Below are 14,057 nucleotides of genomic sequence, written 5' to 3'. Positions count from 1 at the left end.
TATTAACAGTGGTATTAACAAGTATAGTCAATAGGTAGCCTACATGTACAGTAAAAATAATTGTTTCAGTAGCCTATGTAAGCTAGAGGTATACATACATTTAATTGCGAACGAAGTGAGCACTAACTATAGAAGCTGGCCAAAACTGTCTGTCTGTGTGTGTATCTGTGTGTGTCACTGTAACACCACCCACCCACCACCAGAGGGCAAAAGATTGGGAGCAAACCAATACGAACTGAAATTGGAACAATACAGAGGTGGGTGGGTGTGTGTGTGTGTGTGTGTGTGTGTGTGTGTGTGTGTGTGTGTGTGTGTGTGTGTGTGTGTCAGACTGCCACAACAGCTTTGTTCACTTCCTGCGTTTACGCATCTTACTTGTTACTACTTATATTCTTATATACATGTTTAATTAACCCATTAAAGCCAGGAAGTCATTTACTCATTTTAGACTTTAGCCACACACAGCAGTTGAAGATGGATGGCTGGATGCCGACAGAAACAATATACATTTATAGTTATATATATATTGTTGCGGTTGGAACAGACCAGTTAAGGAATCGGATTGTTAAAAGGGAATCGTTAAGGAACCAGAAGTGTTAAAATCCTAAAGGATCCCAAACCTATTCACCACTGGACAGGGTTAGCCACTGTACCAGTCCAAGAAAAGGAGACAGAGCGAGCACATGACCAGGAAGAAGAGGATCCACAGGCGCAAGCCGCCGTTGTTTCGGATGGCCTCTCGTATGCCTTCGTTGCCTTCTTTGACGTTCTCTGTGGCGCCCACGACTAGCTGGTGGATGCTGTCGATCTCCATCTCCTGCTGAAGGACCTTCTCGGAGAAGATCTCCTGGAGCCGGGAGATCTCCACAACATTCTCCTCGATGTGTCTGCACTCGTCCGCCATGCCGCTCATCTCACTCACCAACCTCTGGTTCTCCTGCTCATACGTCTGGATCTCCTCGGGAGAGAGCTCGTCCTCCTCCTCCCCCCACGGTTCGGCGCTGGGGGGAGACAGAGACAATCCTTTTTCTCTGGCTCCCTCTCCCGCCAAGCTCGCCGGCATATGGCACTTCTCTGTCTTACTGCGGTGCTCTGGTTGCAGTCTCGACAGTCTCCTCGTGTCCACCACTCTCTTGTACCTGATCGCTCTTTGCTCCGAGTACAACTTGCACACTCCTTTCAGATACGTCTCGACCATGTCCAGGACAGCTCCCTTGTGCTCCTTCAGCTGTGTTGACGTCACCTGCTTCTCAGATTGAGTGCGTAGCCGCTTGATCGCTTCGGAGCAGGTTCTCATGAAGATCTGAGCGTCTCGGTCGATCTTGTCTCGTTCGCTGTCCGTCATGCCGGCGAGGTCCAACGATGAGATGAGGCTTCTGGCATTCACATAGTCTTTCCTGTGCTGCAGGAGGAAGTCTTTCAGTTTGGTGATGTTTGCGATCACCACTTTTGCCTCGGGAGAGAATCCACTCTTAGGTCTGCTGCTGCTACGATTCAAAACATCATCTTTGGGAGAATGGTAGCTGACCCCTATCGCCTTATTTAGAACTTTAACCGTTTTTACGCTGGCTTTGAACAGTAACGTTATATCGAGAACCATTTTGTGCGGATTAGACACACTCAATAAAACTGTAGACAAAGTTCCTGGTGGCACTTCCTTTTATACATTAACAGGCGGCACCATTCATATTGCGTCATAATGTGTCAGTCATGAATGTGCTTGAGCCATCCCAGAGTCTGGGATGGCTCAGGGTTGGCCCAGTCTAATGACTCCAGACTAGCTCACTCGCCGCCAAGAACATCTTCGGATGTCTTTTTCACAAAGGCACTCGGCACCAAGATCGTCTTTTGACGATTTGTATTGATTCAGAAAGGTTTCTGATATCCACTGCATAGCAGCGTCCACATCGCTAGGCAATGCTGGGCTCGGCCTAGGTGCCCTGGCCAAGAAAGATGGCCCTAGACTCCTATAATGGCCGCGTGGTAGCAGATAAGTTTCAGCACCTGACTCAAAGGTGGCAGTCAATTAGTTCTAACAGCACATCACTAGTCTATCCTTTTTAGTCATCTATGACATCACAACTATGACTATCAGCACTATGACGTAAGTCATCTCCATGTTTGGGCACGGTTTCAGTCCAATCCGACCTCCTCACCACCGGAGTATAACATTTTAATTCTAACCAGGACTTTGTGCAGAAGTCGACATGGGAGCTCAACAATCAGATGTCCATGATGAGCTTTTCAATGTGAAGAATGCGTATTACATCGGCGATTATCAACAATGTATCAAAGAGTCTCAGAGGGTTGAGCCTTCAACCCCAGAGAAGGAGATTGAGAGAGACATGTTCTTGTATAGAGCGTACATCGCCCAGAGAAAGTACGCTGTGGTACTAGTACTGGAAGACATCAAGCCAGGCTTCACACCCGAGCTGCAGGCCGTGGATGTTTGCCGAATATCTGTCCCGGGAAAGCAAGAGGGACGCCATCGTCGCTGATCTGGACGGAGCGATGGCAAAGAGCGAGTACGCGACCAACACTGCCTTCCTCCTCGCGGCTGCCTCCATCTATTACAACGAGGGGAACGCGGACGCCGCTCTCAGGACGCTCCGGCAGATTTCGGCTTCTCCCTGGCGCGGCGGCAGCGTCGCGGAGGAGTGTGCGGCGATGACCATTCAGGTCCTGCTGAGCCTGGACCGCGTGGACCTGGCGAGGACAGAGCTGAAGCGAATGCGGGAGCGCAATGAAGACGCCACACTGACGCTGTTGGCCACGGCGTGGGTCAACGTCGCCGCGGGCGGAGCGGAGAAGCTTCAGGACGCCTTCTACATCTTCCAGGAGATGTCGAACAAGATGTCGAACAAGGACCACCAAATTGATATATAATTTGGCTGCGGACCCGCATCTGAAAAAATGTTGTGCCCCAGAAGAGAAGATTTAGGTTGAAGATATACAATATATACAATATACGATATACAAGCTCACATCCCGGCACAAACTGTCGTGCTGAGGGCCTGTAGATGATCTGCTATTTTGAGGGCCGCTAGCCAATCCTATGCCCACTTTTCCAGGTTTGTGTAAACACAAACATTGGCTTGTGATTGGCTGATCACCCCATAGCGATGATTTGATGGGCTGAGCAAAGTACATGTTGAAGATAAAAGTGAGGGCAGAAAAGTGAAGTGGCCGGAATGACATTTGTGATGATTTGATTGGTTGAGCACGGAATGCAATGTATGATGATGTATGATGATAAGAGTGCCCCTCATTTCACACAGATTTTTTAATAGCCAAAAATGAATTCTCAAATCTGGTGTGCCGCTTGGGTTATTATTTACATTAATATGAAGAGAGGATATATACAAAACAATTATAATTTTGAGCGATGGAAATAAGCGAATTAGCACAACACCCCATAGCCCCATTCAATTCAATGCAATTCATTTAGGGCTTATGGTAGGGCAAATAGCCAATAAGGAGCTTTTGCACAAAATAACACCTGGACCTCTTTGATGGGGACGTAACAACTACAAAGAAAGGTAAGAAAGGCTTTTAGTATGGAATTCTCCTTTAACCCCACATCACATCAGAATCTGATGTGATGTGATGTGAGGTTGAAGTCTGATCAGACTTCAATCTCCAACGTGCTTTGTCCCGGAGACTAATAGAAATCTTACAATGAACGTGTGAAATCTCTGTCCGTCTGTGTGCAGTTCGGGTTCGTATATCTCTGTCCGTCCGATTTCAAACTAGGCGTGTGTGTCACCTGAGGGAGTGCCGTGCTCGGTGTCAAGGCAGTTGTGGTTGTCCGGAACCGGCGGTCCAAACTCCAAACGACACAAAACTCCTCCATATAGTCATATTTGAAGATGGGTAGTCCAGAACTCCCGATGCGGCGATGCCTGATGGATCTCCATATGCGCAGACAGATATTGAGATCTGGGCATAAAAGGAAAAGAAGCAAGCACTCAGTTGAGTAGTTCAAAGTAATAATGTGACGGGTGCATAGTTCTGGTAGATACAATCCATCCATAAAAATACCAGCACTCACGTTATATATTTTCCAGTTTTCCCGCAGCAGCAAGCAACACATGGACGTTTCAGCCCGGAGGCCTTCCTCAGCATAACGCCCAAATATGAAGGTCCATGATGTCAGGCTATAGCCCTAGACATAGGTCTACTGTTCATATGAGGTAAGTATGAGTAAGTAAGTAAATTTTAATTATAGAGCACTTTTAAAAACAAAGTTACAAAGTGCTGTACAGTAAAAACAACAATATAAACAATCAAGTTAAAACAAGGCACAAAGGAGCAAACAACAACAAAGAATAAGAGCAGAAACATAAATTGACAACAATGATGGTCAAAATAAAAGTTTACAAGATAAAATGTAACCTAAATAAGTGAGTTTTTAACAAGACCTTGAAACAGTTCCACAGTGTGGGAGCAACCACACCATGGCAACCTGAAACCTGAAACTGTGTGCCTTATTGGTACCCATTGTAACCATCTGTGTACCCTTTATGCCCATATATGGAGATCTCTGTCTGTCTGTCCGTGTCCCTTATGATACCCGTCGTACCCATCTGTTTGTCTACCTTTCATGTCCATATATGGATATCCCTGGTATGCTTTTCATGCCCATTTATGGGCATAAAAGGCATGCCCAAATATCCGATATTCTCACGGACAGACAGAGATCTCCATATATGGGCATAAAAGGTAAACAAACAGATGGGTACAATTTTGGGTACTGCATCACTCTGTCTGTGTTTGATGATTTCCGGTTGCCATGGTGACCTGATGTAGTAGGGAGTATAGGCTATATAGGCTGACATCACAGACCTTCCTATTTGGGTGAGAATCACATGGAGCTCCATATTTGGGCATGACTGACATCATATTCACATCCACATCATAGTGACATCACAGTGATGATGATGATGATGATGATGATGTGAGCACGGTCAGCTCAGCTTTAAAAGCAGAATCTCACGCTTGAGAGATATCAGTGACCCTGAAATCACCAGCGTTCACGTAATAAACATACTTTTGCAACATACACAATGCCAGCAATCACGAGAAAGTTGGTGGTGGTGGGAGATGGAGGCTGTGGGAAGACGTGTCTACTCATCGTGTTCAGTAAGAACATCTTCCCAGAGGTCTATGTGCCTACAGTGTTCGAGACCTACATGGCTAACATCGAGGTGAAAAAGAAACAGGTGGAGCTGGCACTCTGGGACACGGCCGGCCAAGAGGACTATGACAGACTACGTCCTCTCTCTTACTCGGATACCGACGTCGTCCTCATGTGCTACTCCATCGACAACCCAGGAAGTCTCGAGAACATCCTTACCAAGTGGGCCCCGGAGGTCAAATACTTCTGCCCTAATGTTCCCGTCGTCTTGGTGGGGAATAAAAAGGACCTGCTCGACGACAAGTACACCCGCACGGAGCTGGCCAAAATTAAGCAGAAACCCGTGACGGCGGAGCAGGGGCGCTACGTGGCAGACAGAATTGGCGCCTTTGGACACATGGAGTGCTCTCCCAAAACAAAGGAGGGCGTGAGGGAGGTTTTTGAGATGGCCGCCAGGGCGGCGCTAGAATCTAGAAAAAGGAAAAACAAAACGTGTCGTCTACTGTAAATGGACGTGAGACCTGCTTCCAGCATGGGGGTCGAGGGTCAAAGTGGCGACGTCACATGACCTTTACTGCCGTGAAAAACATTAAAAGTCCATAGACTTTGGATGCCTTTTTTGTGGTTAAAAGTGCTCAAAACAAATGTGAGGGCTATAGTGCCCCTCAAACTGTTTTGGGAACAGCACTAATTTACAAAATAGCCAACAGATCTTATACATATTGTAACTATACGTTTATTTCATTGTATGCAACATATTTTGGTTTATTTTGTCTTATTTGTGTTTATTTTGTAAAATATGAAATGATAATATTGGAAATGATTGCAACCATTGTCTCTTGTTGTCTTCAATGATGTTTTTAAATACAGTATGTGCACTGCCATTTGTGTGTATGGGGAGAAGAGGAATGTTTGTAGGTTAGATTGAAAAAATAATAAACGTAAATATCATGTACAAAGAAAATCAGTATATCCCTCAGATGCCTGTGTATGCGTACGTCACGTTCGTGTGTTAAGTTTTAATAGTAGTCAATAAGCTACTACTTTAGACTGAAGTAATTAAAGCGGGTCATGTTTGCATGTTTGGAATTGTAACAGCTATAATCAGTAATATATCAGTATTCTGATATTAACCTGCTGAGGGCCACATTAAGTGAAACTGGGGTCCACCAGTTGTGCTCACTATTATTATCCCATAATAGACCCGAGGATTCTACCAATCATTAGCCTCATAGCAGTGTTGATGCAGATCTATAAGCTCACGAGTTTCAGAGCGACACATTTCAAGCTTAGATTAGCTTATTTTCAGTATGCAACCAGGTGTAAATAAAATCAGCCATTAATTACGATGACCCGCCAAAATAAGTTTTAGTATAGACTAAATCAAGTGTAAAGTCGACTAAAATCGTATATATTTGGTCGACTAAAAGTTTTAGTCGACCAAATATATACGATTTTAGTCGAACAAAGGAGCAAACAACAACAAAGAATAGGAGCAGAAACATAAATTGACAACAATGATGGTCAAAATAAAAGTTTACAAGATAAAATGTAACATAAATAAGTGAGTTTTTAACAAGACCTTGAAACCTTCAACAGACTCTGCATTTTTAATTGAAAAGGGTAGGGCGTTCCACAGTGTGGGAGCAACCACACCATGGCAACCTGAAACTGTGTGCCACCCATTGTAACCATCTGTGTACCCTTTATGCCCATATATGGAGATCTCTGTCTGTCTGTCTGTCTGTCCGTGTCCCTTATGATACCCTTCGTACCCATCTGTTTGTCTACCTTTCATGTCCATATATGGATATCCCTGGTATGCTTTTTATGCCCATTTATGGGCATAAAAACCATGCCCAAATATCCGATATTCATAGACAGACAGAGATCTCCATATATGGGCATAAAAGGTAAACAAACAGATGGGTACAATTTTGGGTACTGCATCACTCTGTCTGTGTTTGATGATTTCCGGTTGCCATGGTCACCTGATGTAGTAGGGAGTATAGGCTATATAGGCTGACATCACAGACCTTCCTATTTGGGTGAGAATCACATGGAACTCCATATTTGGGCATGACTGACATCATATACATCCACATCATAGTGACATCACAGTGATGATGATGATGTGAGCACGGTCAGCTCAGCTTTAAAAGCAGAACCTCACGCTTGAGAGATATCAATGACCCTGAAATCGCCAGCGTTCACGTAATAAACATACTTTTGCAACATACACAATGCCAGCAATCGTGAGAAAGTTGGTGGTGGTGGGAGATGGAGGCTGTGGGAAGACGTGTCTACTCATCGTGTTCAGTAAGAACATCTTCCCAGAGGTCTATGTGCCTACAGTGTTCGAGACCTACATGGCCAACATCGAGGTGAAAAAGAAACAGGTGGAGCTGGCACTCTGGGACACGGCCGGCCAAGAGGACTATGACAGACTACGTCCTCTCTCTTACTCGGATACCGACGTCGTCCTCATGTGCTACTCCATCGACAACCCAGGAAGTCTCGAGAACATCCTTTACCAGTGGGCCCCGGAGGTCAAATACTTCTGCCCTAATGTTCCCGTCGTCTTGGTGGGGAATAAAAAGGACCTGCTCGACGACGAGTACACCCGCACGGAGCTGGCCAAAATTAAGCAGAAACCTGTGACGACGGAGCAGGGGCGCTACGTGGCAGACAGAATCGGCGCCTTTGGACACATGGAGTGCTCTCCCAAAACAAAGGAGGGCGTGAGGGAGGTTTTTGAGATGGCCGCCAGGGCGGCGCTAGAATCTAGAAAAAGGAAAAACAAAACGTGTCGTATACTGTAAATGGACGTGAGACCTGCTTCCAGCATGGGGGTCGAGGGTCAAAGTGGCGACGTCACATGACCTTTACTGCCGTGAAAAACATTAAAAGTCCATAGACTTTGGATGCCTTTTTTGTGGTTAAAAGTGCTCAAAACAAATGTGAGGGCTATAGTGCCCCTCAAACTGTTTTGGGAACAGCACTAATTTACAAAATAGCCAACAGATCTTATACATATTGTAACTGTATACGTTTATTTCATTGTATGCAACATATTTTGGTTTATTTTGTCTTATTTGTGTTTATTTTGTAAAATATGAAATAATAATATTGGAAATGATTGCAACCATTGTCTCTTGTTGTCTTCAATGATGTTTTTAAATACAATATGTGCACTGCCATTTGTGTGTATGGGGAGAAGAGGAACGTTTGTAGGTTAGATTGAAAAAATAATAAACGTAAATATCATGTAAAAAGAAAATCAGTATATGCCTGTGTATGCGTACGTCAGGTTCGTGTGTTAAGTTTTAATATTAGTCAATAAGCTACTACTTTAGACTGAAGTAATTAAAGCGGGTCATGTTTGCATGTTTGGAATTGTAACAGCTATAATCAGTAATATATCAGTATTCTGATATTAACCTGCTGAGGGCCACATTAAGTGAAACTGGGGTCCGCCAGTTGTGCTCACTATTATTATCCCATAATAGACCCGAGGATTCTACCAATCATTAGCCTCATAGCAGTGTTGATGCAGATCTATAAGCTCACGAGTTTCAGAGCGACACATTTCAAGCTTAGATTAGCTTATTTTCAGTATGCAACCAGGTGTAAATAAAATCAGCCATTAATTACGATGACCCGCCAAAATAAGTTTTAGTATAGACTAAATCAAGTGTAAAGTCGACTAAAATCGTATATATTTGGTCGACTAAAACTTTTAGTCGACCAGTCGGCACAAAGGAGCAAACAACAACAAAGAATAGGAGCAGAAACATAAATTGACAACAATGATGGTCAAAATAAAAGTTTACAAGATAAAATGTAACATAAATAAGTGAGTCTTTAACAAGACCTTGAAACCTTCAACAGACTCTGCATTTTTAATTGAAAAGGGTAGGGCGTTCCACAGTGTGGGAGCAACCACACCATGGCAACCTGAAACTGTGTGCCTTATTGGTACCCATTGTAACCATCTGTGTACCCTTTATGCCCATATATGGAGATCTCTGTCTGTTTGTCTGTCTGTCCATGTCCCTTATGATACCCTTCGTACCCATCTGTTTGTCTACCTTTCATGTCCATATATGGATATCCCTGGTATGCTTTTTATGCCCATTTATGGGCATAAAAACCATGCCCAAATATCCGATATTCATAGACAGACAGAGATCTCCATATATGGGCATAAAAGGTAAACAAACAGATGGGTACAATTTTGGGTACTGCATCACTCTGTCTGTGTTTGATGATTTCCGGTTGCCATGGTCACCTGATGTAGTAGGGAGTATAGGCTATATAGGCTGACATCACAGACCCTCCTATTTGGGTGAGAATCACATGGAACTCCATATTTGGGCATGACTGACATCATATACATCCACATCATAGTGACATCACAGTGATGATGATGATGTGAGCACGGTCAGCTCAGCTTTAAAAGCAGAACCTCACGCTTGAGAGATATCAATGACCCTGAAATCGTCAGCGTTCACGTAATAAACATACTTTTGCAACATACACAATGCCAGCAATCGTGAGAAAGTTGGTGGTGGTGGGAGATGGAGGCTGTGGGAAGACGTGTCTACTCATCGTGTTCAGTAAGAACATCTTCCCAGAGGTCTATGTGCCTACAGTGTTCGAGACCTACATGGCCAACATCGAGGTGAAAAAGAAACAGGTGGAGCTGGCACTCTGGGACACGGCCGGCCAAGAGGACTATGACAGACTACGTCCTCTCTCTTACTCGGATACCGACGTCGTCCTCATGTGCTACTCCATCGACAACCCAGGAAGTCTCGAGAACATCCTTTACCAGTGGGCCCCGGAGGTCAAATACTTCTGCCCTAATGTTCCCGTCGTCTTGGTGGGGAATAAAAAGGACCTGCTCGACGACGAGTACACCCGCACGGAGCTGGCCAAAATTAAGCAGAAACCTGTGACGACGGAGCAGGGGCGCTACGTGGCAGACAGAATCGGCGCCTTTGGACACATGGAGTGCTCTCCCAAAACAAAGGAGGGCGTGAGGGAGGTTTTTGAGATGGCCGCCAGGGCGGCGCTAGAATCTAGAAAAAGGAAAAACAAAACGTGTCGTCTACTGTAAATGGACGTGAGACCTGCTTCCAGCATGGGGGTCGAGGGTCAAAGTGGCGACGTCACATGACCTTTACTGCCGTGAAAAACATTAAAAGTCCATAGACTTTGGATGCCTTTTTTGTGGTTAAAAGTGCTCAAAACAAATGTGAGGGCTATAGTGCCCCTCAAACTGTTTTGGGAACAGCACTAATTTACAAAATAGCCAACAGATCTTATACATATTGTAACTGTATACGTTTATTTCATTGTATGCAACATATTTTGGTTTATTTTGTCTTATTTGTGTTTATTTTGTAAAATATGAAATAATAATATTGGAAATGATTGCAACCATTGTCTCTTGTTGTCTTCAATGATGTTTTTAAATACAATATGTGCACTGCCATTTGTGTGTATGGGGAGAAGAGGAACGTTTGTAGGTTAGATTGAAAAAATAATAAACGTAAATATCATGTAAAAAGAAAATCAGTATATGCCTGTGTATGCGTATGTCAGGTTCGTGTGTTAAGTTTTAATATTAGTCAATAAGCTACTACTTTAGACTGAAGTAATTAAAGCGGGTCATGTTTGCATGTTTGGAATTGTAACAGCTATAATCAGTAATATATCAGTATTCTGATATTAACCTGCTGAGGGCCACATTAAGTGAAACTGGGGTCCGCCAGTTGTGCTCACTATTATTATCCCATAATAGACCCGAGGATTCTACCAATCATTAGCCTCATAGCAGTGTTGATGCAGATCTATAAGCTCACGAGTTTCAGAGCGACACATTTCAAGCTTAGATTAGCTTATTTTCAGTATGCAACCAGGTGTAAATAAAATCAGCCATTAATTACGATGACCCGCCAAAATAAGTTTTAGTATAGACTAAATCAAGTGTAAAGTCGACTAAAATCATATATATTTGGTCGACTAAAACTTTTAGTCGACCAGTCGGCACAAAGGAGCAAACAACAACAAAGAATAGGAGCAGAAACATAAATTGACAACAATGATGGTCAAAATAAAAGTTTACAAGATAAAATGTAACATAAATAAGTGAGTTTTTAACAAGACCTTGAAACCTTCAACAGACTCTGCATTTTTAATTGAAAAGGGTAGGGCGTTCCACAGTGTGGGAGCAACCACACCATGGCAACCTGAAACTGTGTGCCTTATTGGTACCCATTGTAACCATCTGTGTACCCTTTATGCCCATATATGGAGATCTCTGTCTGTTTGTCTGTCTGTCCGTGTCCCTTATGATACCCTTCGTACCCATCTGTTTGTCTACCTTTCATGTCCATATATGGATATCCCTGGTATGCTTTTTATGCCCATTTATGGGCATAAAAACCATGCCCAAATATCCGATATTCATAGACAGACAGAGATCTCCATATATGGGCATAAAAGGTAAACAAACAGATGGGTACAATTTTGGGTACTGCATCACTCTGTCTGTGTTTGATGATTTCCGGTTGCCATGGTCACCTGATGTAGTAGGGAGTATAGGCTATATAGGCTGACATCACAGACCTTCCTATTTGGGTGAGAATCACATGGAACTCCATATTTGGGCATGACTGACATCATATACATCCACATCATAGTGACATCACAGTGATGATGATGATGTGAGCACGGTCAGCTCAGCTTTAAAAGCAGAACCTCACGCTTGAGAGATATCAATGACCCTGAAATCGCCAGCGTTCACGTAATAAACATACTTTTGCAACATACACAATGCCAGCAATCGTGAGAAAGTTGGTGGTGGTGGGAGATGGAGGCTGTGGGAAGACGTGTCTACTCATCGTGTTCAGTAAGAACATCTTCCCAGAGGTCTATGTGCCTACAGTGTTCGAGACCTACATGGCCAACATCGAGGTGAAAAAGAAACAGGTGGAGCTGGCACTCTGGGACACGGCCGGCCAAGAGGACTATGACAGACTACGTCCTCTCTCTTACTCGGATACCGACGTCGTCCTCATGTGCTACTCCATCGACAACCCAGGAAGTCTCGAGAACATCCTTTACCAGTGGGCCCCGGAGGTCAAATACTTCTGCCCTAATGTTCCCGTCGTCTTGGTGGGGAATAAAAAGGACCTGCTCGACGACGAGTACACCCGCACGGAGCTGGCCAAAATTAAGCAGAAACCTGTGACGACGGAGCAGGGGCGCTACGTGGCAGACAGAATCGGCGCCTTTGGACACATGGAGTGCTCTCCCAAAACAAAGGAGGGCGTGAGGGAGGTTTTTGAGATGGCCGCCAGGGCGGCGCTAGAATCTAGAAAAAGGAAAAACAAAACGTGTCGTCTACTGTAAATGGACGTGAGACCTGCTTCCAGCATGGGGGTCGAGGGTCAAAGTGGCGACGTCACATGACCTTTACTGCCGTGAAAAACATTAAAAGTCCATAGACTTTGGATGCCTTTTTTGTGGTTAAAAGTGCTCAAAACAAATGTGAGGGCTATAGTGCCCCTCAAACTGTTTTGGGAACAGCACTAATTTACAAAATAGCCAACAGATCTTATACATATTGTAACTGTATACGTTTATTTCATTGTATGCAACATATTTTGGTTTATTTTGTCTTATTTGTGTTTATTTTGTAAAATATGAAATAATAATATTGGAAATGATTGCAACCATTGTCTCTTGTTGTCTTCAATGATGTTTTTAAATACAGTATGTGCACTGCCATTTGTGTGTATGGGGAGAAGAGGAACGTTTGTAGGTTAGATTGAAAAAATAATAAACGTAAATATCATGTAAAAAGAAAATCAGTATATGCCTGTGTATGCGTACGTCAGGTTCGTGTGTTAAGTTTTAATATTAGTCAATAAGCTACTACTTTAGACTGAAGTAATTAAAGCGGGTCATGTTTGCATGTTTGGAATTGTAACAGCTATAATCAGTAATATATCAGTATTCTGATATTAACCTGCTGAGGGCCACATTAAGTGAAACTGGGGTCCGCCAGTTGTGCTCACTATTATTATCCCATAACCGCCCCTCGCTTCACACGGGTGTGATTTTTCTTTTGCAAACTGTTAATAAAGTATTCAAACAATGATGGACCACCATGACAGACAAGGTATTCAAAAACAGTTTTAAGTTGTTTATTACAACAATATTCACATACAGTACTGTACACTATAGACAGTTATGAGAGGGGGGGGGGGTCAACATTTTAAACATATTGCAGACAATTTTCTAAATAATTTCGTTTCAACCCATTATTCAGTCTGAAAGCCCTCTCTCAGTGCAGTTCTGAAATTGATTTTCAACAGAGACGTCAACAGCGTCACCTGACCCTGCCTAGTGATTCAGGGGTTTTTGGATGTAGTCCAAAATGTTAAAGACGCGGTGAAATGAAAAGTCTTTGTGTAATACTGTCTAATATTGGATTTTGTATTACTTCCTGTAAACGCAAACATGTTGACATAGACCTTAAACGTAGGCGACGTTTGGACTACAATGTAAGTTCAGGGGTGCCTCAGTCTTTGATAATATTTGGAATTTATCAATGTCACTTCAGTTTAAACACTTAGCCCTCTATAGTATACGATTAGTAAAATGGACCTGAGTTAAACTGTACTCTGGGTGCGTTCTTTCACCAAACTTCACCAAAAATAGCCTATCTACAAGCTCTGTTGTGAGCTTGTAGATAGGCTATTTTTGGTGAATGTGGGGCGTTTTATGCGTTTGGAAACGCAAAGAAGTGAAATCCCCTTCCAGACTGGAAATCTTATAAACCGCTCCGCCTCGCGTATCCATGTACTGCAAACAGGCAATACGGGGGAAACTGCAAAACGCATGA

The 14,057-nt window shown here is 43.5% G+C and overlaps 5 protein-coding genes and 1 pseudogene across 6 annotated transcripts; 5 read left to right on the top strand and 1 right to left on the bottom strand.

Annotated features, from left to right (window-relative positions):
• Positions 1 to 640: 640 nt before the first annotated feature.
• Positions 641 to 1,600, bottom strand: LOC310858787 (syntaxin-18-like; the record flags this gene model as incomplete). The annotated part of the gene is made up of 1 exon (XM_083765049.1): positions 641 to 1,600. The coding sequence occupies one exon, from the start codon at positions 1,598 to 1,600 to the stop codon at positions 641 to 643; it is 960 nt and encodes a 319-aa protein (XP_083621175.1).
• Positions 1,601 to 2,207: 607 nt separating this feature from the next.
• Positions 2,208 to 2,886, top strand: LOC310858317 (coatomer subunit epsilon-like; annotated as a pseudogene). Its single transcript has one exon. The product of its transcript is annotated as a coatomer subunit epsilon-like (transcript).
• A 2,180-nt stretch (positions 2,887 to 5,066) lies between these two features.
• LOC310858710 (rho-related GTP-binding protein RhoA-B-like) lies at positions 5,067 to 5,645 on the top strand (the record flags this gene model as incomplete). The annotated part of the gene is made up of 1 exon (XM_083764953.1): positions 5,067 to 5,645. The coding sequence occupies one exon, from the start codon at positions 5,067 to 5,069 to the stop codon at positions 5,643 to 5,645; it is 579 nt and encodes a 192-aa protein (XP_083621079.1).
• Positions 5,646 to 7,380: 1,735 nt separating this feature from the next.
• LOC310858316 (transforming protein RhoA-like) lies at positions 7,381 to 7,959 on the top strand (the record flags this gene model as incomplete). Its single annotated transcript, XM_083764422.1, has 1 exon — positions 7,381 to 7,959. One exon carries the CDS (start codon positions 7,381 to 7,383, stop codon positions 7,957 to 7,959), a length of 579 nt encoding a protein of 192 aa, XP_083620548.1.
• A 1,721-nt stretch (positions 7,960 to 9,680) lies between these two features.
• Positions 9,681 to 10,259, top strand: LOC310858438 (rho-related GTP-binding protein RhoA-B-like; the record flags this gene model as incomplete). The annotated part of the gene is made up of 1 exon (XM_083764546.1): positions 9,681 to 10,259. One exon carries the CDS (start codon positions 9,681 to 9,683, stop codon positions 10,257 to 10,259), a length of 579 nt encoding a protein of 192 aa, XP_083620672.1.
• A 1,721-nt stretch (positions 10,260 to 11,980) lies between these two features.
• LOC310858185 (rho-related GTP-binding protein RhoA-B-like) lies at positions 11,981 to 12,559 on the top strand (the record flags this gene model as incomplete). Its single annotated transcript, XM_083764290.1, has 1 exon — positions 11,981 to 12,559. The coding sequence occupies one exon, from the start codon at positions 11,981 to 11,983 to the stop codon at positions 12,557 to 12,559; it is 579 nt and encodes a 192-aa protein (XP_083620416.1).
• Between the last annotated feature and the right edge of the window lie 1,498 nt (positions 12,560 to 14,057).

The sequence above is a fragment of the Protomyctophum parallelum genome, assembly GCF_964188405.1.
Source record: "Protomyctophum parallelum genome assembly, chromosome: 5".
Lineage (NCBI taxonomy): Eukaryota > Metazoa > Chordata > Actinopteri > Myctophiformes > Myctophidae > Protomyctophum > Protomyctophum parallelum.
Note: the sequence above shows the minus strand (reverse complement) of the source record. Positions and strands in the feature narration are given on the sequence as shown.